General features: G+C 49.6%; 2 protein-coding genes across 2 annotated transcripts; one reads left to right on the top strand and one right to left on the bottom strand.

Moving 5' to 3' along the window:
* Positions 1-1774: 1774 nt before the first annotated feature.
* Positions 1775-15854, top strand: NELFCD (negative elongation factor complex member C/D). The gene is made up of 14 exons (XM_014532840.1): positions 1775-1906; positions 2152-2261; positions 3014-3123; positions 4177-4284; positions 4774-4926; positions 5135-5265; positions 5879-6044; positions 6331-6465; positions 6874-7013; positions 7596-7710; positions 14582-14677; positions 14751-14891; positions 15224-15353; positions 15439-15854. Exons 1-14 carry the CDS (start codon positions 1875-1877, stop codon positions 15471-15473), a joined length of 1602 nt encoding a protein of 533 aa, XP_014388326.1. The 5' UTR covers positions 1775-1874; the 3' UTR covers positions 15474-15854.
* A 58-nt stretch (positions 15855-15912) lies between these two features.
* Positions 15913-23121, bottom strand: CTSZ (cathepsin Z; the record flags this gene model as incomplete). Its single annotated transcript, XM_005885628.1, has 5 exons — positions 15913-16422; positions 17394-17556; positions 17843-17993; positions 19610-19789; positions 22920-23121. Coding segments are annotated over 5 exons (807 nt in total), but the record flags the coding sequence as incomplete, so codon positions are not given.
* Between the last annotated feature and the right edge of the window lie 4 nt (positions 23122-23125).

Below are 23125 nucleotides of genomic sequence, written 5' to 3'. Positions count from 1 at the left end.
CGGCCGCTTGACGGCTTAGGAAGGTAGCTGGCCCCGGCCGGGTGGCCGCGTTGGTGGAGCATCGCCCGGTACAGAAAGGTTTCCGGTCGATTCAGGTCAGGCACATACTTAGGTTGAGGGTTTGATCCCGTGTGTACAGGAGGCAACAGATCCGTGTTTCCCTCTCTAAAATCAGTAAAAATATATTCTCAGGTGAGGGTTAAAAAATAAAACATTTTTAAAAGATGCCTGGGGCATCGGGTGAGAGGTGGTTGAGAGGCAGGAAGGAGGCCGAGCCCGGAGGGGAATGCTGGTCCTGTGACACCCCCAGGATCGGGAGGAGAAGCTGGAGAGAAGGGCCTCGCAGGACCAACAAGCGGGGGAATTGAGGACGCCTGGGTCTGTGGGCTTGGTAACAGGCAGATAGGGGACCTTGTACTGAAATAGGGGCTGTAGGGGGAAGGTGAGGTCAGTTTTGGATCAAGTGAGTTTGGAATTCTGGTGGGGCATCTGAATGGACCTGAGAACAGACTGATGAATACTTGAGTCTGGAGAGAGAGAGAGAGAGGTTTCCATCCATCAATCGATTGATTGAGGCTAAATTCTGGATTTACGGGCAGGGAGGTGGTATGGTCCGAGAGGAGATGGAGGAGGAGGGAGGGGAGTCCAGGGTAGAGGCCCAAGACTCATACAGGAGGAGGAGCCTCGGTGAGTCCCGCCGTCCCTCACAGCCTTGTTCAAGGCTCCGGTCAGGCATGGTCTCACCGGGGACTCCCGGTCTGCACAGGGGGGGCGACTTCTCTGTGAAGGCCACGGGGCATTTTAGGCTGTGCAGGTCTCTACAGCCACTCAGCTCTGCTCTTCTAAGGGCAAAGCAGCCATAGGTACTATGTTGTTAAAAAACGGGTTGGCTGTTGTTCCAATACAGTTCTATTCACAAAAACGAGGAGGACTGGATTGGGCCCCGGGCCATGTTTGCTGAGTCTGGCCCAGCTCTTGCCCTACGGAGAGTCAGTGACGTGGAGGTTGGTCTCCGACTAGTTTGTGAACTCCTTGGGTGGAGAGACACTCCTTGTCTTCCATGTTCCTAGGTCCCCTGGGGGTCAGCCAGTGCTCCCAGCGCACAGCAAGTGTTCAGAAGCACCTGCTTGTTCATTAGGACAACAGTGAGAGCTGGGCAGACCTCGGGGTCACTGGTCCAGGGTTATCACATCCTCCTCCTGCTTTGTCCTTAGACTCGGGAACGTGCTTAAGTGGTTTCCAGGTAGAAGGGGGACTAGAACCCAGCCAGGGCTGCTTATACGATGCAAGTCTGTGGTCCTTACTTTCTAACAGCAGGTGGGCGGTGTGTGCCTGCAGGAATCACTATTGCCTTAACTTGGCCAGAAAGCGTGAAATGGCACATACAGAATAATAGTAAAAACAGTAATAGCTAATGTCTGCTGAACTCTTACTAAATGGCAGGCACTGGATTTGGCTCTTCCAAAAATTAGCTGTGCAGTCCTCCCAACAGCCAAGTGGGAGTAGGTGCTTTGGTGCCCTTTGTTTGTTTAACAGGGAAGGTGCCCAGAGACGAGGTGGCTTGTGTGACCGCGTGCACAGGTTCTCCAGGGCAGAGGCCAAGACAGACCCCCTTGGTGTGACTCTGGATCCCATTTCCTTGGCCACTCATTACTGTCCAGCCCACTCCCTGAGAGTCGCACGGAAGTCACATGTAATAATGTACCGTGTGTGGCATAATTTGAAGGGGACAGTGTGAGAGAGACTTGTGAGGTTACCGGAGCTTGTGTTAATGGAGAAATGACCCCCAGCAGGAGGAGGAGTATGCGGAGGGGGAGGATGACGCTGAGGTCCAGCAGGAGTGCCTCCACAAGTTTTCCACCCGGGACTACATCATGGAGCCCTCCATCTTCAACACTCTCAAGAGGTACGGATGTGAGAAGGGTTATTTGTTTTGGGAGGAGGGTGGCGATAATTTAGAGAAGGTTTTGTAGTGGACCCAGAAGGTGACCTGTAAAAGTAAGAATGCTGATATTGGACAGGAAGGCTTCTAGGGGTCCCCTCCACACTGTAAAAACCTTAACCTGTCCCTCCTCACCTGCCTCCCTGTTGTCATCCACCCCCATACCTGTCTACCGTCATTTTAGTGTAAGAGTTCGTTACTTTTTCTAGGTACTTTCAGGCAGGAGGGTCTCCAGAGAACGTGATCCAGCTCTTGTCAGAGAACTACACTGCTGTGGCCCAGACTGTCAACCTGCTGGCTGAGTGGCTCATTCAGACAGGTGCTCTGTGGGTGGCCCCTGTCCTGGCTGCTCATCACCTTCTCCCCCTTTTCCGAAGACCTTTGGGTCATTATAATGCGGATAAATAGGAAAGCCTCTCTGTCTTCCTGGTTTTTAAGACTTAGTAAGACGGAACTGAACTTTCCTACCCTTATCTTTCGTTCGGGAACTGAGGTTTACAGATAGCCCGCTACTGTGATTCTCATTGGACTGTTACACGGTGTATGTTCAGTGTGCCATTTCAGAGGTCCATGAGAGCAAACAGCAGATGGTGGACAGTTTAGGGCTGAGTATGATTGTGGCTTTCAGCGAATGTGATCAGAGTAGAGCCTCCTGTCAATCACGAAACTGGCTGCGACGACACAGTAAGACTTCCTGGAAACGAGTCTGTCGTCGCTGTCACAGTGGTTAGACAAGTGTCTCTGCTGGCTGGCATCTGCTCCCTCCTCCTGTGCAGGGGTGTGCCTGTCTGTCCCCCTGCCTGTCTGGTTTGCTCATTTGTTCTTGTCCTTAGCGAGGATTGAAGACATTGTCCTGTCCGTGTAGAAAAGGGTAGAGCATCCTTGTGTTCTGCTCTGTGCTTCTTTGGGTTCTTAGCACTGAGTAGGGTTACTAAATAGGAATTTTTAAAAGAGATCCCAGATCCTCAGTTGTCAGAAACAGGTCTCTCATATTTGACTCACGTATAGACTGGAGCTGTCTACTTTCTTTAAAGCAACACAACGAGTTGAGAGGTTGTCGTTCTCTCTCAGGCGTTGAACCCGTGCAGGTGCAGGAGACCGTGGAGAATCACTTGAAGAATTTATTGATCAAGCATTTTGACCCCCGCAAAGCAGACTCTATTTTTACTGAAGAAGGAGAGGTGAGGGGCCTTTTTTCTTTTTCTAATACCAGTTCCTAAGGCCTTTTGCTAATTCCATGTGTACAGTGGAGTGTGGCATGTTATATAAGAAATGTAAGAGTTAGGGACTAAAATCGGGGTGTGAGCCAGAAGTTGCATCGAGTCAGAATTGCCCTTTAAATGCCACACTTGGTCTAGTGGGGAGAGGCACACAGGTACCAGCTCCAGAGAAAGAACAGCAGATTCCCACCTCCCATTCCATGCTACTCTAGGCGCAGGCTCTAAGGTGGTGTGGTTTGTTCATTTAGGTCCTCCAAAAGGAAGATGCCAGGGCTGGATTAGTAAGTGGGAGGTTTGGGGGGACACACCTTTGAGGAAGATGGGTAGTGGCTAGAGGAGGCTGCAGGAGCTGTGAGGCAGGCCTGACCCCTGAAGACAAGAGGGAGGGCGGGTAGGAGGGGTCTCAGATGGTTGGGTAGGAGGGGTCTCAGATGATAGTGCAGTTGTCAGAAAGTTTCAGCAGTGTCAGAGTCTGCAAGTAACCTGTCACTGGAGCCCTCAGAGCCCTGCCACCCTCAGTGTCTGGGAGCAGCCTATGGGCAGCTCAACCTTGGCACGGAAGGCTGGTGGATGCAGAGCGCAGCCCTGGCAGCCATGCAGTAGGAGAGCTGAGAGTCACATTCCCTTGGCTGCTTCACCAGTGATGGCAAAGCCATCTGCGCTGTTTCAGTTGCCTTGTCCTCTGTGCCCAGGCGCACAGCTGATTTAGCAGGAAGCGGTTGTGCGTGTGATGTACTCCTGTGCGCGTGCTTCTGTGGGACTCTTGGAAGTCTCCAGGAAGTGCCTCGGCGTGTCCTGTGTGGAGTCGGCTCTCCCAGAAGCCGTGAGTGGGTGTTCAACTGTCACTCAGCTGCCCGTGTGGCGTCAGCAGCTCTGGGACTGTGGGGCCACATCCAACGCTCCCAGGGCTCTACTCTGCAGCTGAAAATATCCGTGATTGTTTAGACAGCACAGTCTTCACTAAGCTAATGCTGGGCCTCACTTCTGTCTGTCTGTCTGTCTGTCTGTCGGCAGACCCCAGCTTGGCTTGAACAAATGATTGCACATACCACATGGAGAGATCTTTTCTACAAACTGGCTGAAGCCCATCCAGACTGTTTGATGCTTAACTTCACTGTTAAGGTAGGAAGAGGGCCAGAGTCAGAGAAAGACAAAAGCGTTCATGAGCAATTGTTATTTTTAAGGATGGTTAGTGGGTGGGTGATCTTTCTCCTTCGAAAGACTGCATTTGCTTTTTTGGTAGAGGCTTTCATCATTTTACTTTAGTAAGCCTTACATGAGAAAGAAAAGCACAGAATTTGTATGTGTGCTTCTGGGTCAGCATATCTGGGGTTTCTAGGATTTGGCAGAAACATAGAGTCCATTGTGTCCCAAGGGGGCCTTTAGGACTGCCTGGTCTGTCTCCTCCATTTTACAAAGAAACCGAGCCAGGTGGTCGGCTTGGGCACAAACCTAGTTAGAGGCAAAGCAGGGTCAGAGTGAAGGTGTGTGACTGAGACCAGTGCTTGCTTGTCCCATCTCACCACGAACATTGATAACAAGCCAACTTGCTGTGAAATGTGTAGCCGCTACTTGCTGACACTCTGTTTGGCTTCTTATTTTGGGTTGTAGCTTATTTCTGACGCAGGGTACCAAGGGGAGATAACCAGTGTATCCACAGCCTGCCAGCAGCTGGAGGTGTTCTCTAGAGTACTCCGTACCTCTCTGGCTACAATTTTGGATGGAGGAGAAGAAAACCTTGAAAAAAATCTTCCTGAGTTTGCCGTAAGTTCTTAATTCATCTCGGAGTGGAAGGAGGCAGCTGGGTCGAGCATTTCCAGTGTGAAATGCCCCTTCCTTTAGGGGACACCCCGGCCAAAAGCTCCTTCCACAATGGCAGCTTCCTGCGGGAGGACAGGGTCATCTGCTCTTTGCTCTGCATTTGTCATTGCTGTATCCTGAAACCTCACACTCTCTCCCTGGAATTTTTCAGAAAATGGTGTGCCATGGGGAGCACACATACCTGTTTGCCCAGGCCATGATGTCTGTGCTGGCTCAAGAGGAGCAGGGCGGCTCCACCGTGCGCAGGATCGCTCAGGAGGTCCAGCGCTTCGCCCAGGAGAAGTGAGCGGTGTCTGTGATCACCGGGTCCCGCTAGGTGCCCCAGTAGACCCCCCATTGCCCTGCTTCCACAACCGAAGATTCTAGGTCACACAGGCAGCCTGCCTCTGACCCCCAAGCTGGAGAAGCCAGGGGAACTTCAGGACGTGGGGAGGCCTTGCTTCCTTAAGTGTTGCTTTGATGAATAATTCGTTAAGTACTTGAAGATTGTTCAACTCACTGGAGTTTTGAACCTGCGTTTTCATATATTGGGATTTATCAGCTGTAAATAAGAATAGTCTGGAAGTGGTTAGTAAGTAGTCTAATTATTGTGGTGTTGTCCATATTGTAGAATAAGATTAGCTCTTTATTTTCTACTGGTGGAGTCTTAACAAGGTATTTAGAAAGTGAGTGGTTCCTTTTAGAAAGTCTGTGAGCTGTGTTGGAACCCTTCCTTCCCAGTAGCTCCAAGTGTTGTCTCCTGGGTCAGTTAGTGAGTGTACAGTGAAAGCAGGACTAGGAAAAAACAGGGATCCCAGCCGTCAGAGCATTCCCTGAGAAAAAGGGAGGCAGGGAGGGGTCGTTAATGGTGTATGCTCCCTTACTGACGATGAGATATCTGATTGTTTTCACCAAGAGGCCATGACGCCAGTCAGATCACACTAGCACTAGGCACGGCTGCCTCCTACCCGAGGGCGTGCCAGGCCCTGGGGGCTATGTTGTCCAAAGGAGCCCTGAATCCGGCTGACATCACAGTCCTGTTCAAGATGTTTACGAGCATGGACCCGCCTCCTGTTGAACTCGTAAGTGCCTTTTCATTGTAACAGTAAAGCGGGGCACCCCGTGCCGAGTTGGGAGGGGGACTGCGGAAGTCTGTGTCTCTCTTAATTCTCTCACGTCAGTGAGTACAAACTCCTGTCAAAATGTTTCTGTGCATTGCCTGGTCCTCCCCATCCCACGCCAAGCCCACACACTGAAGCCGCTGCTGGGTGTGCGCCACTCACGGCCCACCACCCACCACATGAGAGCGCGTGGACTCACCTGCCATGTTTCTGCGTCCCTTCCCAACTTGTCATGTGTCCTCCCCAGATCCGGGTGCCAGCCTTCCTGGACCTGTTCATGCAGTCGCTCTTCAAACCCGGCACCAGGATCAACCAGGACCACAAGCACAAGTACATCCACATCTTGGCGTATGCGGCCAGTGTGGTGGAGACCTGGAAGAAGGTGCTGTTAGGGACACAAGTGATCCCCCTCCTCTCGGCGATTATTTGGGGATTCTGGCTGCAAGAAATCATGAGCCCCTATAGTGTCAGAAATGTCTTTTTTAGTGTTTATTCATAAAATAGTCGAAGTGCCAAAAACAGTCTCAAGAAAATGAACACAGCATCTCTACTATTTATTCAAACTATAGTTTGAAGTTTGAGTGACTAAAGAATGAGATCTTAAAAAAAAAGAGACCTTTTTCAGTCTCTCTGTAATGTGTGACTGGGGAGGGTGACAGTTAAATGTAAATGGACCCCTGACTTCAGAGTAGGGAGGGGCCTTTGCAGGGAGAGGTGGCCCATAGCAGATCACCCCACTGGCCAGGCATGTGCTCTGTGGGATTCACCAACGGGGTTGGGGGGTTTTCAGAACAAGCGAGTGAGCATCAACAAGGATGAGCTGAAGTCGACGTCGAAGGCGGTCGAAACCGTTCACAATCTGTGTTGTAATGAGAACAAAGGGGCCTCTGAACTGGTGGCCGAGCTGAGCACACTCTACCAGTGCATCAGGTAAGCAGACCGCTCGGTGCTCACCTTCATCCCTCGGAGTAGTTTGCTCAAAAACCCTGCAGAAGCTTCAGAAATGTTTACTCATTTTATTTATTTTTTCTTGTTTGAATGTTTATAGAGAACTTTAAACTGAGTTACAAAAACTGATTTGGAGAAAAGGGTCTATTGACAGTAAAAGTTAGACCCAACAATATGCCAATTATATCAATAAGAGTTCATAGAAAAGCTTACAGATGGGTGTTCTCTTAGGCACTTGAGTCTTTCCCATTAGCCTGTGCTATAGGGACAAGGAGAGGGTTTGCTAAATAACAGTGAACTTCAACCTGTCCCCCAGCTCCCGCGGGGCTCCATGGATGCTCTCCTGTCAAGCAGGGAGGAGGTAAAGGAGCCGAGCGCTGAGCAGGGTTCTTCACTGTGTGTTGGCAGGGAACCAGCTCATCTCTCACTAATGGGTATCTCCCTTGCAGAGAGTATCAGAAAGGATTGATGGGATAGATTGAGTTTGTTGTCCTTGTTTTTTAAACCTTTCTGTTTGTTGTTGAAAAAATTTTGAAAGGGAGCATTGTGTCTTCTTACCGGCAGGTTTCCAGTGGTGGCGATGGGTGTGCTGAAGTGGGTGGACTGGACCGTGTCAGAGCCACGGTACTTCCAGCTGCAGACTGACCACACCCCGGTGCACCTGGCGCTGCTGGATGAGGTAGGGGCGGGAGAGCCATACACAGCACACAGTGGTGCGTTGACTAAAGGGAAATGATTTGATCATGGGCTAATGCATAGGAACCAGAGTTAGTGCCCCTAGCATCCCATCAGCGTCGAAACAAAACAACATTGAACAAAACATTGTACCAGGACCTGCGGCACTGTCCGTCCTTGTGCTATATGTGCCCGTGTTTCTAGCACACCTGTACAGTGAACTCAGGATATTCTTATCAAAGCACGTTATTTCATTTTTATTTCCAGTTGCCCCTCCCTTTGTCAACTGTCAGTAGTATGTATTCATGCTTCTGTTTAGACTTTATTTCTAGCATTATTAAAGCAAATAGAAAAAAGTATTTTTTCTGCCTTTTGTATGAAAAAAGTTAGCATATCTTGCTGCCTATCATCCACTTATATTAATATATTAACTTAGATGTCATTTCTTGCTATCAATAACTTTTCTGTTGTCCCTAAAAATTATATTTGTCTTATTGTTTATTTTTTCTAATTTCAGAATTTTTAAATATAATTCTTTATTGTTGAAAGTATTACGTATGTCTCCTCCCCCTCCCCCCACTTGACCCCGTCCAGCCCATCCCCAGACCCAGGACCTCGCTGCCCCATTAACTGTGTCCATGGGCCATGCATATATGCATACAAGGTCCTTGGTTGATTACCTCCCACCCACCTACCCTCCCCCGCCTTCCCTCTGAGATTCCGCACTCTGTTCCATGCTTCCATAGCTCTGGATACATTCCGTTCATTATTTTATTTTGTTATTTAGATTTCACATAGGAGTGAGATCATGTGATACTTGTCTTTCTCTGACTGACTTATTTCACTTAGCATGATACTGTCCAGGTCCCTCCATGCTGTCTCAAAGAGTAAGAGATCCTTCTTTTTTACTGCTGCATAGTATTCCATGGTATAAATGTACCACAGCTTTTTTATCCACTCATCTACTGATGGGCACTTGGGCTTTTTCCAAATCTTAGCTATTGCAAATTAATGCTGCTATGAACTAGGGGTGCATACATTCTTTCTGATTTTTATTTCATGTTTCTTAGGTTATATTCCTAGAAGTGGGATGACTGGATCAAGTGGCAGATCCCTATTTAGTTTTTTGAGGAAACTCCATACTGTTTTCAATAATGGCTGCACCAGTCTGCATTGACACCAGAAGTGTACTAGGGTTCCCTTTTCTCGATATCCTCACCAGCTCTTGTCATTTGTTGATTAGTTGGTGGTAGCCATTCTGACAGGTGTGAGGTGATACCGCATTGTCATTTTAATTTGCATCTCTCTGATGATCAGTGACCTTGAGCATTTTTTCATATGTCTCTTAACCATCTGTATGTCCTCTTTGGAGAAGTGTCTAGGGATATCCTTTGCCCATATTTTAATTGGATTGTTTGTCTTCCTTCTGTTAAGTTGTATGAATTCCTTATATATTTTGGATAGTAACCCTTTTTCAGATGTATCATTGCCAAATATGTTCTCCCATTAGGTGGGCTCCCTTTTCATTTTGTTGAATGTTTCTTTTGCTGAGCAGAAGCTTTTTATTTTGATGTGGCCCCAATTTTTTATTTTCTCTTTAGTGTCCTTTGCCCTAGGATATGTATCCGTAAACATATTGCTATGAGAGATGTCTGAGATTTTGCTACCTATGATTTCTTCCAGGATTTTTATGGTTTCACAACTTACATTTAAGTCTTTTATCCATTTTGAATTTATTCTTGTGTATGGTGTAAGTTGGTGGTCTAGTTTCATTTTTTTGCATGTATCTGTCCAATTTTCCCAACACCATTTATTGAAGAGACTGTCTTGACTCCATTGTATGCTCTTGCCTCCTTTGTCAAATATTAATTGAGCATAATGGCTTGGGTCAATTTCTAGGGTCTCTATTCTGTTCAGTTGATCTATATGGCGTTCTTTTACCAGTACCAGGCTGTTTTGATTACAGTGGCTTTATAGTATAACTTGAAATCTGGTATTGTGATTCCTCCAACTTTGTTGTTCTTTCTCAAGATTGCTGCAGCTATTCGGGGTCTTTTTTTTATTCCATATAAATTTTTGGAATATTTGTTCTAGAGATGTGAAATATGCTGTTGGTATTTTAATAGGGATTGCATTGAATCTGTAGATTGCCTTGGGTACTATGGACATTTGAAAGATGTTAATTCTACCTACCCATGAACACAGTCTATTCTTCCACTTGTTTCTATGTTCTTATATGTCTTTTTTCAATGTCCTGTAGTTTTCTGAGTACAGGTCTTTTGTCTCCTTAGTTAAGTTTATTCCTAAGTATTTTAAATTTTTTGGTGCAGTGGTAAATGGGATTGCTTCTTTAGTTTCTCTTTTTGAGAATTCATTATTGGTGTATAAAAAGGCATCCAGCCCTGACCAATTTGGCTCAGTGGATAGAGCGTCGGCCTTCGGACTGAAGGGTCCCGGGTTCGATTCCAGTCAAGGGGGGTGTAGGAGGCAGCTGATCGATGTTTCTCTCTCATCAATGTTTCTAACTCTCTATCCCTCTCCCTTCCTCTCTGTAAAAAATCAATAAAATATATATATTTTTAAAAAAGCATCCATTTTTTAGGGTTGATTTTGTATCCTGCTACATTGCCAAATTCATTTATTAAATCTAGAAGTTTTTCGTTGAGTCTTTAAGGTTTTCTATGTACAATATCATGTCATCTGCGAATAATGAGAGTTTTACTTCCTCCTTTCCAATTTGGATGCCTTTTATTTCTTCTTGTCTGATTTCTGTGGCTAGGACTCCCAGTACTGTGTTGAATAAGAGTGGTGAAAGTGGACATCCCTGTCTTGATCCTGTTCTTAGGGGAAATGGTTTTAGCTATTGACCATTGGGTATGATGTTGGCTGTACGTTTGTCATATATGGGCTTTATATGGTTGAGCTATGCTCCCTCTATTCCCACTTTGCTGAGAGTTTTTATAGAAAATGGGTGTGGGATTTTGTCAAATGCTTTTCTGTGTCTGTTATATGGTTGAGCTATGCTCCCTCTATTCCCACTTTGCTGAGAGTTTTTATAGAAAATGGGTGTGGGATTTTGTCAAATGCTTTTTCTGTGTCTGTTGATATGATCATGTGATTTTTGTCTTTCAATTTATTAATGTGATGTATCACATTTATTGATTTGCAAATATTGTACCAGCCTTACATTCCCGGAATAATTCCCACTTGGTCATGGTGTATTATCTTTGTAATATATTGCTGAATCTGATTTGCTAATATTTTGTTGAGGATTTTAGCATCTATGTTCATCAGGGATATTGGCCTGTAATTATTTTTCTTTGTAGTGTCTTTACCTGGTTTTGGAATTAGGGTAATGCTGGCCTCATAAAAGAGCTTGGAGGAGTTCCTTCCTCTTGGATGTTGTGGAATAGTTTGAGGAGGATAAGTGATCTTCTTTGAATGTTTGGTAAACTTCCCTGTGAAGCAGTCTGGACCCAGGCTTTTGTTTGCTGGGAATTTTTTGAATACTGCTTCAAACTTCCTAAGTTTTTATTGGCCTACTCAGGTTTTCTGATTCTTCCTAATTCCGTTTAGGGAGATTGTATTTTTTCTAGGAATTTGTTCATTTCATACACATTGTCCAGCTTGTTGGCATATAGTTTTCATAGTATTTCCTTGTGATGCTTTGTATTTCTGTGGTGTCAGTGGTTATTTCTCCGCTTTGGTTTCTGATTTTACTTATTTGGGTCCTCCCTGTTTCTTGATGAGTCTGGCAAAAGGTTCATCAGTTCTGTTTATCCTTTCAAAGAACCAGCTCTTGGTTTCATGGATTTTATGTATTGCTTTTTTAGTCTATGTCATTTATTCCTGCTCTAATTTTTATTATTTCCTGCCTTCTGCTTACTCTGAGCTTCCCTTGTTGTTCTCATTATTTGAGTTGTAGTGTTAAGTAGCTTATTGTTGATTTTTCTTGTTTTTTGAGGTAGGCCTGTAGTTCTATGAACTTCCCTCTCAGGGCTGCTTTTGGTTTTTCCTAGAGATTTTTGGGTTGTTTTGTGTTCATATCATTTGTTTTCAGGAAATTTTTTGGTAACCCATTTATTGTTTAATAACATGCTATTTAGTCTCCATAAGTTTGAATGTTTTTGGGTGTTTTTACTGTAGTTGATTTCTAATTTCATTCCATTGTGATCTGAGAAGATGCTTGATATGATTTCAATCTTCTTGAACTTGTAGAGACTCATTTTGTGTCCTAACATGTGCTCTATCTTTGTGAATGATCCATCTTGAGAAGAATGTATATTCTGCAGCTTTGGGGTGAAATGTTCTAAAAATGTCAATTAAATCCATCTGATCCATTGTGTCCTTTAGAGTCAATTTCCTTGTTAACTTTTTGTCTGGAAGACCTACCCAGTGAAGTCAGCAGAGTGCTAAAGTCCCCTACTATGACTGTATTGTTGTCAATCTCTCCCTTAAAGCCCTCTAGAAGTCTTTACCAGGGTTATATCTTCTTGTTGGACCAATCTCTTTAGTATTATGTAGTGACCTTTGTTGTCTCTTGTGATGGCCTTCATTTTAAAGTCTATTTTGTCAGATATGAGTATTGCTGCTCCAGCGTTTTTTTTCTTTTCCATTTTCATGGAAAAAGTATTTCCACCCTCCACTCTCATCCTGTGTGTGTCTTTTGTTGTGAGGTGGGTCTCTTGTAGACAGCATATAGTTGGATCATGTTTTTATATCCATTCAGCTACCCTAGGTGTTTTGATTGGAACATATAATCCATTTACATTTAAGGTTATTATTGATAGGTACTTATTTATTGCCATTTTAATTCTGTATGCCTAGGTTTCTCTCTCTGTTTCTTATTACAGTAGTCCCTTTAGCATTTCTTGTAATATTGGCTTGGTGTTGATGTACTCCTTTAGCCTTTTTTTGTCCGGGAAGGTCTTTATTTTGAATGATAGCCTTGCTGGATATAGTAATCTTGGTTTCAGAACCTTGTTTTCTATTATCTTGTGTACTTTGTGCCATTTCCTTCTGGCCTGTAGGATTTCTGATGAGAAATTAGGTGTTAGCCTTATAGAAGAAGCTCCTTTGTAGGTAACAATTTTCTTTTCCTTTGTTGCCTTTAAGATTTTCTCTTTGTCTATAATTTTTGTTATTTTATGTGTCTGGGCTTGGGTCTGTTTGGGTTCTTCTTGCTTAGGGTTCTCTGTGCCTCCTGGACTTGTGTGACTTTTTCCTTTACCAGGTTGGGGACCTTTCCTGCCATTATTTCTTCAAACACATTTTCTCTCCCTTTCTGCCACATCTGACATACCTGCTATTCAAATATTGTTATGTTTCACGTTGTCCCATCGCTCTCTTAATCTATCTTCCTCTTTTTAAATTGTCTTTTCTTTTTGGTTCTCTGATTGAGTCATTTTTTTCAACCCTGTCTTCTAATTCACTGATTCGATCCTCAGATTCTCCTAATCAGCTGTGTATTCCTTCCAGTGTGTTCTTTGTGTAATGTCATTCTTTATTTCTGTTTTCATAGTCACTATATCTTTTTTCACGCTGTTGAGCATCTTTACCATCATTACTCTAACCTCTGTTTCAGATACATTTCTTATCTCTGCTTCATTTATCTCTTCTTCTGGAGAATTCTCTAGTTCTTTCATTTAGGGGTTGTTTCTTTGTCTCTTCATTTTGTCTGCCTGTTTTGGTTTGTGACTACTAGTATGTATTAGATAGATCTGCTATGCTTCCCAATCTCTAGTGCAGGACAGTGTCAAACCCCATGTCTGACTAATTAGATCAGGCAAAGACTCAACACCTCCAGACACGCCTCTGCCTACAGACTGATAGAATTACTACTGTACTTGCCCCCAGGCAATGGTTTTCAGGTGTGGCGAGAGTTTTTTTATACTGAGTTTTTTTTATATTTGCTTCTGCCTGGAAGCTAATTGTTATTCTCAGTCTCTTAATGGGCCTGAGCAACTCTGTTCCATGGGACAAGGTGTTTTCCAATATGGTGGGTCAACTATATTTCCCCCAGGCCAGGTCACCTGTATAGCAAATGTCTTTGTGGGAAAGATGTCCTCTGCTGCTTGAGAGAGTGACTCAACACAGGAAACCAGGGTTTCTGCCTTCTGAGCTCTAATGTCAGAGCCCCTGATCCCGGCTTCTGCTCGCACAGCTCCAGTCCACTCTGCCCTCCCTCTGCTGGAGCACAAAGTGGGTGGCTTCACAGGGAATTTTGTGTGTTGGTGCTTTAAGAGTGTTTGCATTTCCAGCCGTCCCTTCCTCACAGACAGCAACTCTGCTGCTTCTCACAGCCAGATGTTTTGTGGGTACCCTTCTCATTTCTGGTGCTCTCTGAGGGGGGCCTATCTTGGGGATTAGACCCCAGAGTTCTTAGTCGCAACCCTCACAGCTGAGATACCTCTCTGGAACTTTATTTGCTGTCTGTGTGAGCCCAGCCAGCCCTTCACGCCTCCGCCCCTCCACCCCTCCATCCCTCCACCCCTCCTACCAGTCTTTAAGGGGTCTTCACTTTTGGTCCTCGGTTATCAGGGTTCTCTCCAGCAAGTCTTCTGTTGATTATTCAGGAAGTTTTTCTGTATTTTAGTTGTAATTCCAGTTTGGTCCGTGCACTTACTCTGCCTCCATTTTTAATCTCCAAAGTGAGTTATTTCTATCCTAAACCAGGGTTTTCCTTTTGAGGATGGTTCATTGACTGTGTAAATGTGTTTTTATCAAGTGAAGCCAGCTGACTGGCTGGGCTGAGTGATGGGGACCACAGTTGTCAGGATAAGCTGTTTATTGGCTGTGACAGTGGCTCTGTGTGCTGATGATGAGCCTGGGGATCAGCCCTCATGCTCAGCAGGGCTTCCTTGGCCTGTTTGCAGATCAGCACCTGCCACCAGCTCCTGCACCCCCAGGTCCTGCAGCTGCTGGTGAAACTTTTTGAGACGGAGCACTCCCAGCTGGACGTGATGGAACAGGTGAGCAGGGCGGGGCTGCCAGGTGGCCGAGGAGAGGGCCTTCTCTAACTGATTTCTCTGTTCACTCTTGTAGCTTGAGTTGAAGAAGACCCTGTTGGACAGGATGGTACACCTGCTGAGTCGAGGTTATGTACTTCCTATTGTCAGTTACATCCGCAAGTGTCTGGAGAAGCTGGACACTGACATTTCTCTCATTCGCTATTTTGTAACCGAGGTCAGCAACACCATTTGTTTCATGTTCCTTACTGTGTACACTAACAGTGCCCTTTCTGGATTAATTTAAGTGTGTTTTGTACCTAACTCTGAGAACTGTGCTTCCTGGTACCCATGCCGATTATGGTGACATAGATACTAGTTTCCTCCTACATGCTGGGACTGTACTGTGTTTACCTGCATTACCCCCTGGGTCCTGGGGTCACTGGGGAGCAAGACGCTGGATAGGGAGGGTGGTTTTCTACAGACCAACTGGCATTTCATCTGCCTGTGGTGCGAGGCTGCTCGTGGGCGTGCGTGCAGGAACAGTGACCTGCTGTCCTCTCCTTGCAGGTGCTCGACGTCATAGCCCCGCCATACACCTCTGACTTCGTGCAGCTTTTCCTCCCCATCTTGGAAAATGACAGCATCGCAGGCACCATTAAGACTGAAGGTGAACATGACCCTGTGACAGAATTTATAGGTAAGCTGACGGGAGTGTCCCCCTGCTAGTTTACATGTCATGTTTTACCTTCTGGTTCTGACCCGTGTTCCTCCCATTTGTAAAGCTCACTGCAAATCCAACTTCATCCTGGTGAACTGACCCAGTACCCTCCGGAGCCGAAGCGAACATTCCAGACCGGGGGAAACGCCTTCCAGACCAAAGGGGCTCAGTCAGCACCTCGGAAATGCGTTCTTGGGTGAATGGCCTTTTAAAAAAGGAGAATGTGAGCAAGATAAGTGGGAAATTGCTGTTGTGAGTGGTCCCCTCGCCTTGTCAGTTCTGCTCACAGTATTCTCTCCCCCAGGAGGGCCTGTGTTCAGGTTACTTCTCGGGATGGGTGGTGGGAATTCAGAAGCTGAAACATTTAAATCAACTGCTTGCAAAGCTGACTTATGTTTTCTCACAAGAACCTGATTCGTTATTTCATTTCATTGTTTTAATTTCCCAAGGACAAATAAAAACTTTCCTGTTGGGTTGAAAGGTGTAGACCCTGGTGTTCTGTTCCCATGTGTAAATAAGGCACGCTCAGGCTCCGTTCTCTTGTGAAATCCCGTATTTTATTCATCACTTGGGCGATTTGAAACTGCTGTCTCCCTCTATTCCCCATTCCTTCCAAGGTGACAAAAGAACTGGTGATAAATGCCACATTATAGACTACAGTTGCCAGAGGGAAAATACCAAACCATCAATCGACGAAAATGCAGTTCACATAATTAATGTCTTGCGATCCCATCTCGGGCAGGTAGATGGTTCACTGCAGTCCTGCAGGGGAGTGGCCTGGGCTGGCTTACGCCGTCCCTTCTGAGACTCTCCCAGGGGATGTGCTCCGCCAGGTGCTTAGTGCCCTCGCAGTGTGATTTGAACATCAGCTCCCAATCCTCCAAACCACGGGAGTTCATGATATTTTCTTAAAGATCTGCTCTTCGAGACATCTGCCTTAAACGATGGGGTCCCCAAATGAACAGCTGTCCTCGATAGCAAGGTTGTATTTAGCGCCCTTCCCATCTTTGTAGGTGCTGGTCACTATCCGCATCCAGCCTCGCTCACCCTGTGACAAGTGGAAGCTCATGTTAGCTTGTCGCCCAGCCCCTGACCCCCACTCCTCAGCACGCTGAACACCCCCTCTCCCTCTGCCTGTCACTCAGCACAGGCTCCACCACCTGCCTCTCCCTTCCCCGTGTGGGACCCCTGCTTGCAAATACCTTTTGTGAGTCACATGAGGGAGGGGTGCAGGTACCTGCATGGCAAAGGCCAATTCATGGAACCAAAACATGGATGCTTTGGACCAGATGACAACTTCCTCCTGTTTCTCCATGTGTAGTCATTTAATACAAAATATTGACATTGTGCCTGGCCGGCATGGCTCAGTGGTAAGGGTTGACCTATGTACCGATTTGATTCCCAGTCAGGGCACATGCCCGGGTTGCGGGCTCAAGCCCCAGTGTGGGGCGTGCAGGAGGCAGCCAATCAATAAGAATATATATACAAAATATTGACATTGTGGCACTTCAACATGAATCACTTTCCCCCATTTCACAAAAATGAATGTCTGTGCCTTAAACCACTAATGGTTCATACTACTTAGAAATTAAAATTCTGGCAATCAGCTTCTCTCCCCTGCATTTGTGACCCAAATCAAAGGTATGAAAAAATCATACAGGATTACTGGGAGGAGCCAAAACTGACAGGAAAAAGGACGAGATGGCTGTGAAGGAATAAGCAGCTAACCTGAAACTTCTAGAGCCGAGTCCCACCACCAGGCGGTTCCCCCAGAAGACACCTGGCAATGTCTGGAGACGGTCTTGGTTGTCACAACGGAGGGACAGGGAGAGCAGCTACTGGTGTCTGGGGCTAGGGGCCAGGATGCTGCTTAACGCACCGCGATGCCCAGGACAGCAACAGCCCCCACACAAGTCAAGTGTCTGACCCCAAATGTCACTGGCGCTTGCTGAGGGCCCAGCTCCCAGCCACAAAGCCACAGCACCATGGATGTGAGGAGTGTCAGCAGGAACATCTTACCCATGGTTCACCCCACGAATTCCGGACAATCCAGTACTCGGTCCCATCGCTGATGCCCCAGCCTGCCACGGAAATGACGTGGTTAATGTAGCTCTGCTCCTGGTACTCCGCGTAGATGCCTCCGCTGTAATTCACCATCTTTTCTGTTGCCATTATCCCGCAGCTGGGAACAAGCAGGGAGGGAGTTAGCACTTTGTGAATCAGAGTAAATCTGACTGAGATAGTGCGGCAAGTGAGTCTGCCTGCTGTCAGCCCAGCCCACAGCCCACAGCACTCCCTGCAACCGGGGCCTTTCCACACGCTGCCCTTCACTCAAAACCACCCGAGGGGCCCACGGCCAGCTTGGCTCCACTCCTTGGCGGCCGGCCGTCTCGAGCCTTGCGAGTAAAGCCCGCCGAAGGAAAGCGGTGACGTGCCTGTAGCGGCACCTCCCAGCCGGGGCTGCTCACCTGATGGGACCGTTGGCGTAGATCTCTGCCATCATCTTCTCCCTGCCGGCCACGGAGCCGTAGTCGCCCACTTTCCAGAGCGTGTAGTTCTGGATGGGCTGACACTCCTTGAATTCCGTGCATGTGCCACACTGGTTGAACTTGTCACACTCTGGGGGCACACACAGTCAGTGAGGGACCGCCCCCCGTCACCTGCCCGTGAGCACTCCAGGCCCACCCTGCACGCGGCTCCCTGACTGACACTGGCAGTCATCACCACCGCTGTGTAATCCCGCTGCTCCTTCGGCTGCAAAGGAGTCCTGAAAAGCCGGGCCCCAGGCCTTGGTGGGAAGCACAGGACGTAATTAGCGCATAGTAGGCACTCAAGAGACAGCCCTTTTTCTTTTCTTTTAATGGCCTGGAGAAGGGCCCGTTCACAAACTCCACAGCTGAAAATAGAGTGTGACTGGATGGTTAGCTCGGAAGATGAGTTAGCTCTTAAGATGACTAGTGAATAGGCTGATCGTTTGGCAAAAAGAGCATTTTTGATGATTTTGGTTTGCGGTGGTATCAAGAATTAGGCTTTAAAAACTGCAGCCTTTAGGTCTCCACACCACCCACTGCCTCTGTTCCTCAGACCCAACCTGCCTTTCCCTGCCTTTTCACAGCTTTCGAGTTACTTATGTTGCTGTTCTAGTTTCTTATCAGCCCAGGTTCCTCCCCTAGGACATTCGACTCCTTGAGGTTAAAATGGCTTGATGTGTCCTTTGGTCACCAAATGCCCAGCACAACCAGCAAGTGGCCACCATGCGATAAATACAAAGACCAGGCTATTTATTGCAAACAGCCAGGCTCCTGATGAGCTGCATCTGCCCTTCATCCAGGGTTACAAAGGCCAGCCCTGAGGAGACCAGTTCAGGGCTGAGCAGGGCAGAGGGTCAGAGTGAGGCCCCAGGGCCCACCTGATTTCCTGGTTCCTAGCTGTCATTCCTCCTCCCTTCATCTGCCCCTCTCGGTTCTCAGATCCCTGCAGCGTTTACCACTTCAAGACTTGCCCAACCAGTCTGGGGGAATTCCTTGTGACTGGGCAATATGGCCCTGGAGGCAAGCCGAGGGCCAGCCATGGGGTGGGGCCTGAATCTGCTGTGTGCCTCACAGGCACAGGGGCGAGGCAATCCCTTTTGTAGGAGAGGGTGGGGTGGGAAAGCACCTGGCCTCCCCCAACCCCCTCCTGTCTGAAACAGCCCTTGAATTGGTCCCAGCTCTCTGCTCCAGCTGACAAAGGTAGGTGACTTAAAACTGCCAATTAGGGACTTTGTCATTTCAAAGGGGAGCAGCCTCAAAGGAATGTGCCAACTCCAGGGTTTCCAGGCCGCTTCGGTTGGCTGGTCCATGCAGGGCCTCTGGACTCCAGGTCCACCTGAATGCACATGGCCCAGGGTCGTGCGGTGGGAACCAGGCCAGAGCATGTTCCTCCAGCAGGGCCGCCTGCGCTCAGCAGCTCCCGGGAAACTCACTCTTCCCTGGATCATGGCCACCTGTGCTTCTCTTACAAAGGCCCACGCAGCCACCATGTCAGAACCACAACCACGGCCAGCCCCGCCACAGGGACACAAGGCTGGAGAGATCCCTGCCCAGGGCTTTTCTGGTGCCCTCAGCAAGGACTATGGGCGCCAGCTCCCTGCTCCCCCAAACCCACAGGTTTGAGCCTCCCCTAGTGCCCCCACCAGGGAGAGAAGCCTAGACTGTCCTGGGAAGAGGGAGGCAGGGTGGGTGGGTGAGCCCTACTCTGGTCCTTGGCCTGGTAGTTGTTGCAGGTCTCGTCCGGAATGCCGTGCCTCTGGGCGTAGGACCACACCTCCAGGTCATTGCCCCCCTCGCAGGAGCCAGCCATCCCGCAGTCGATGACGTGCTGCACAGACAGGAGGGTGGAGGGCCATGCCCCCTTCCTCTTGATGTTGATCCGATCTGCAAGCACACCCATGGGATTTAGCACCCAGCCTGCCCAGCCTGTCCATGGCTCCCCTGTCCCTCTCTGGAGGGCCCGCTCCAGACTGCCTTGAGGAAGCCGAGGCTCTCCAGAGCTGTCCCCCGGCCCTTCCCTGCACTGATGTTTCTGGCCACACTACTCGACTGGAAGGGCATGTGGGCAGGGCCGAGCTGTAGGTACCCCGTAAGTGCCCGCTGAGGAACTGAAAGGGCCAGGAGCAAGGACAGGGACACTTGGTGAGCAAGGGCAGCCAGGACCACAGGCAGTGAGCCCAAGGCCAACAGCCCCTGGGAGGCTGGGCGGGACCAGTCCCGAGGGCACTGCGCCCACTGCTGGTGGCATCTGCGCCACGGGACTGGGGGGCAGAGGCAGGGCTCTGAGCAGCCAGCCAGGATCTGGTCAGTGTTGACTCTGCCTGTGGGCAGGGCCCACACCCCACTGTGGGCAGCCAGGGACACTACAGGTGGTCCCTGCACCTACCTGGGGCCCCTGGACCTGCAGCCAATCCCACCCCAGTCCCCTCTGCTCACGTTCCTCCGATTTCACAGCCACACACCCGCCAGGTGCTACCTCAGGGCTTCCTGTCGCTTTCCATCCCCAAGTCAGAGCTCGTTACAGTGAGCAGAGAGCCCTCCACAGCCCCCCAGAGCATCCCGCCCTCCCCTCCTGCAGCCCCAGACCCTCCTCCTGACAGAAGCTCTTGTCACAGAGGTCTACGTGGTGGGGGACAAAGGACAATAAACACGTGTCAGTATGGAAGCATGAAGTCCGAGGGGGGAGAACTTGGGGCCACGTGCAGAGAGGGTGGGTAAGGCCTCACTGAGTGGCATCCCTGTGAGGAGGGTCTGCAAGTGCAGGCTCCAGCTCGGGGCAACCACGCTGGACCCACGAGAAGGGAGCTCTGACAGACCAAGGAAGGTTTTCGTGTTTTATCTGCAGGAAATCTTAAAGGGGTGTAAGACCAGGGTTTGACCAGGCTCGGGCTAGCTTTTGTGCTTGGACAGCAGGGAGACCAGTCCAGCTCCAGAACGAAGCCAGGTGTTGGGTGTGGGGGTTCAGGCTGGGTGTGGAGATGGAGGTGGCAAGATGCAGAGGAGTTCGCAAAATATTTTGAATCGACATTTGTTGCAGGATTGTATGAGGGTATGAAACAGAGGAATCGGGCATGGCAACGGGGCAGGTGATGGTGGGCAGACAAGCCCCAGGCATATAACTTTTTAGAAAGGATTTCTCTTTGCCTTAAGCCAGCCCTGCCCATTGTTCCTATACATTTAGGTGAACACACCTTTGAAACATCTCTATTCAGACCCCTCCAGGGCAACCACCCAGGAGGGCACTGGATCTGGTTAACAATCCTGCAACCATGCCGCCTGCTTCCTCACCTCCCTGTAATTCTGCTCATGTTCCCCCCTTAATTCCAAATGTCACTACCTGGGGCATTTGAGATATTGCTTCCCGGTAACTGTCTTCAGTTTTGGCTCAAATAAAGTCTTACACGCTTCTCTAGAGGTTTGCATATTCCTTGGTCCACAGGGGTGAGGGCAGTAGTGGGAAGGATGGGCTGTTCGGTCTGAACATATGAGGTTTGAGGGGCCAGATGTCCAAGCGAGAGGGAGTGTGGGTGCTGGGTGTAAAGCTGAGGGGAGCGTTCAGGCTGGGTGGAGCCGGGGACCTGGTCCTGGGGAAGCCGAAGTTCATTAGTGGAGCTGGGAGGACAAGGAGCCTGGAAGAGCGGGGAAGGAGGAGGGTGAGTGCTAGAAGCATTCGCTGCAAGGGTAGCCCAGGAGGTGGAGGCCCGGGCTGACCACTGGACCTGCCTGCATGGCTGCCTCTTGCCAGTGACCTTGCAACGAAGTGGAGTGAGGCTGCAGTGGGCTCAAGGATGGGGAAGAGGAAGCAGGGAGGCCAGCAGAGAGTGGTGGCTGGAGGCGGGTTGGGGCTCATAGGTTCAGTGACGGCCAAATCTGAGCACAGGGAGGCGTGGCCTGGGCAAGGGACTCGCACACGTGACGCCCAGAGACCAGAGGGAAGGCGTAAACTATGGCCAGCTGTGTTGGGTGGCGGCTGGGCGGGCCCCCGTGGAAGTCCCCTTCTGGAGACTTCTGTTTCCTCAATGAAAGTGGAAGGAGAACCCTGCTGCTGGGGAAAATGATGGAGGTTTGAGGAGAAAGTGGGAGAAGCAGTCCTCTGTCCAGGAAATTCCCCCAGAACCGTGGCAGGTTCACCATCCTGAAGGGACAGTCAAAGGCAGGCCCCGCTCCCCCCTCCCCCAGCTTCTTCAAGGCTCCCCTAGGGCCCTCCCCGGGGACAGGGCCCAGGGGACTTCTGCCGTCCTCCTCTCCCCTCCCCCACCGGGGCCCTTTCACTTCCTCAGTCAGGCGCGCCATCCCTGCCCACCTGCCCGGCCTTTGCCCTAGCTCTCCGCCTTAAGGCTGCCCATGCCCTGCCTGCCGGCCCACGCCTCTCTGGTTCGAGCTCTGGCCCTGTCTAGCTCCTGGCTGCCCCAGCTCCCCCGAGGGTTCCTATACCTCCCAACTGAGCCTCAGCCTACCTGCCCCCTTCCTCCTCCTTCCTGTCCCCCAAAAGAGATGGGGCAAGGCCCCCAGGGAGACCCCAGCAGAGGCCACTCCTCAGCCCGCCGCCCTGAGCTCCTCTGTCCGGGAGCAGACCCCTCCTCCAAGGGTGAGGTGGCTCCCCCTCCTCCCTGGCCAGGCCCAGCAGCCTTCTCAGGTGCTCTGACCCCGCGGCCTTCCTCACAGACCAGCCGGCCAAGGTCCCCGAGCAAAGGGCCAGCCTCAGTGAGGCTCCAAGCCCAGGCGGGCCGGCACCGCAACTGCCAACTGCTGTCCAAAAGCAGCTCCATCTCCACCTGAGACACCTAGGGAGCCGCTGTGTTCCCACGTCTGGATCCATCCCAGGGGCCACTTGTCACGGCTCCGGTCCTGGCGAAGCAGGTCCACCTGCGTGGGGACCCGCCAGCCTGGGTCACCGGTCCCTGCGGAGGCGGCATCGGTCTGCGGGTTCCGACACCCCATCCCGGCTGGGCCCTGGGCTGGGCCCTGGGCTGGAGGCTGGGGGGAGCCCGCGGCAGGCCTTGGCCACACCTACCCGCCATGGCGCTGGTGCTGCCGTGCGCCCAGCAGGAGCCGCAGTACTGGGGGATGTGCTGGTTGCGGGTGACGCTGGCATAGTTGACCCCGTCCACGTTGCGCCAGTCCCAGCTCTTGGGCAGATCCGACGCGGACAGGTACTCGTGAGGCCGCGGGTAGGTCCTGGGGAAAGACCAGCTGTCAGGACGCCCGGCCTCGCACCGG

This window comes from Myotis brandtii, unplaced genomic scaffold (genome assembly GCF_000412655.1).
Source record: "Myotis brandtii unplaced genomic scaffold, ASM41265v1 scaffold915, whole genome shotgun sequence".
NCBI classification, from domain to species: domain Eukaryota; kingdom Metazoa; phylum Chordata; class Mammalia; order Chiroptera; family Vespertilionidae; genus Myotis; species Myotis brandtii.
This window is presented reverse-complemented; position numbering and strand designations above follow the sequence as displayed.

Excerpts from the sequence above, each read along its gene's own strand:
- NELFCD (XM_014532840.1), top strand. The coding sequence starts at position 1,875 with ATGGAGCCCTCCATCTTCAACACTCTCAAGAG. Across the intron at positions 7,711-14,581 it reads ACCTGGCGCTGCTGGATGAG|ATCAGCACCTGCCACCAGCT; the intron begins GTAGGGGCGGGA and ends GCCTGTTTGCAG. Across the intron at positions 14,678-14,750 it reads AGCTGGACGTGATGGAACAG|CTTGAGTTGAAGAAGACCCT; the intron begins GTGAGCAGGGCG and ends TCACTCTTGTAG.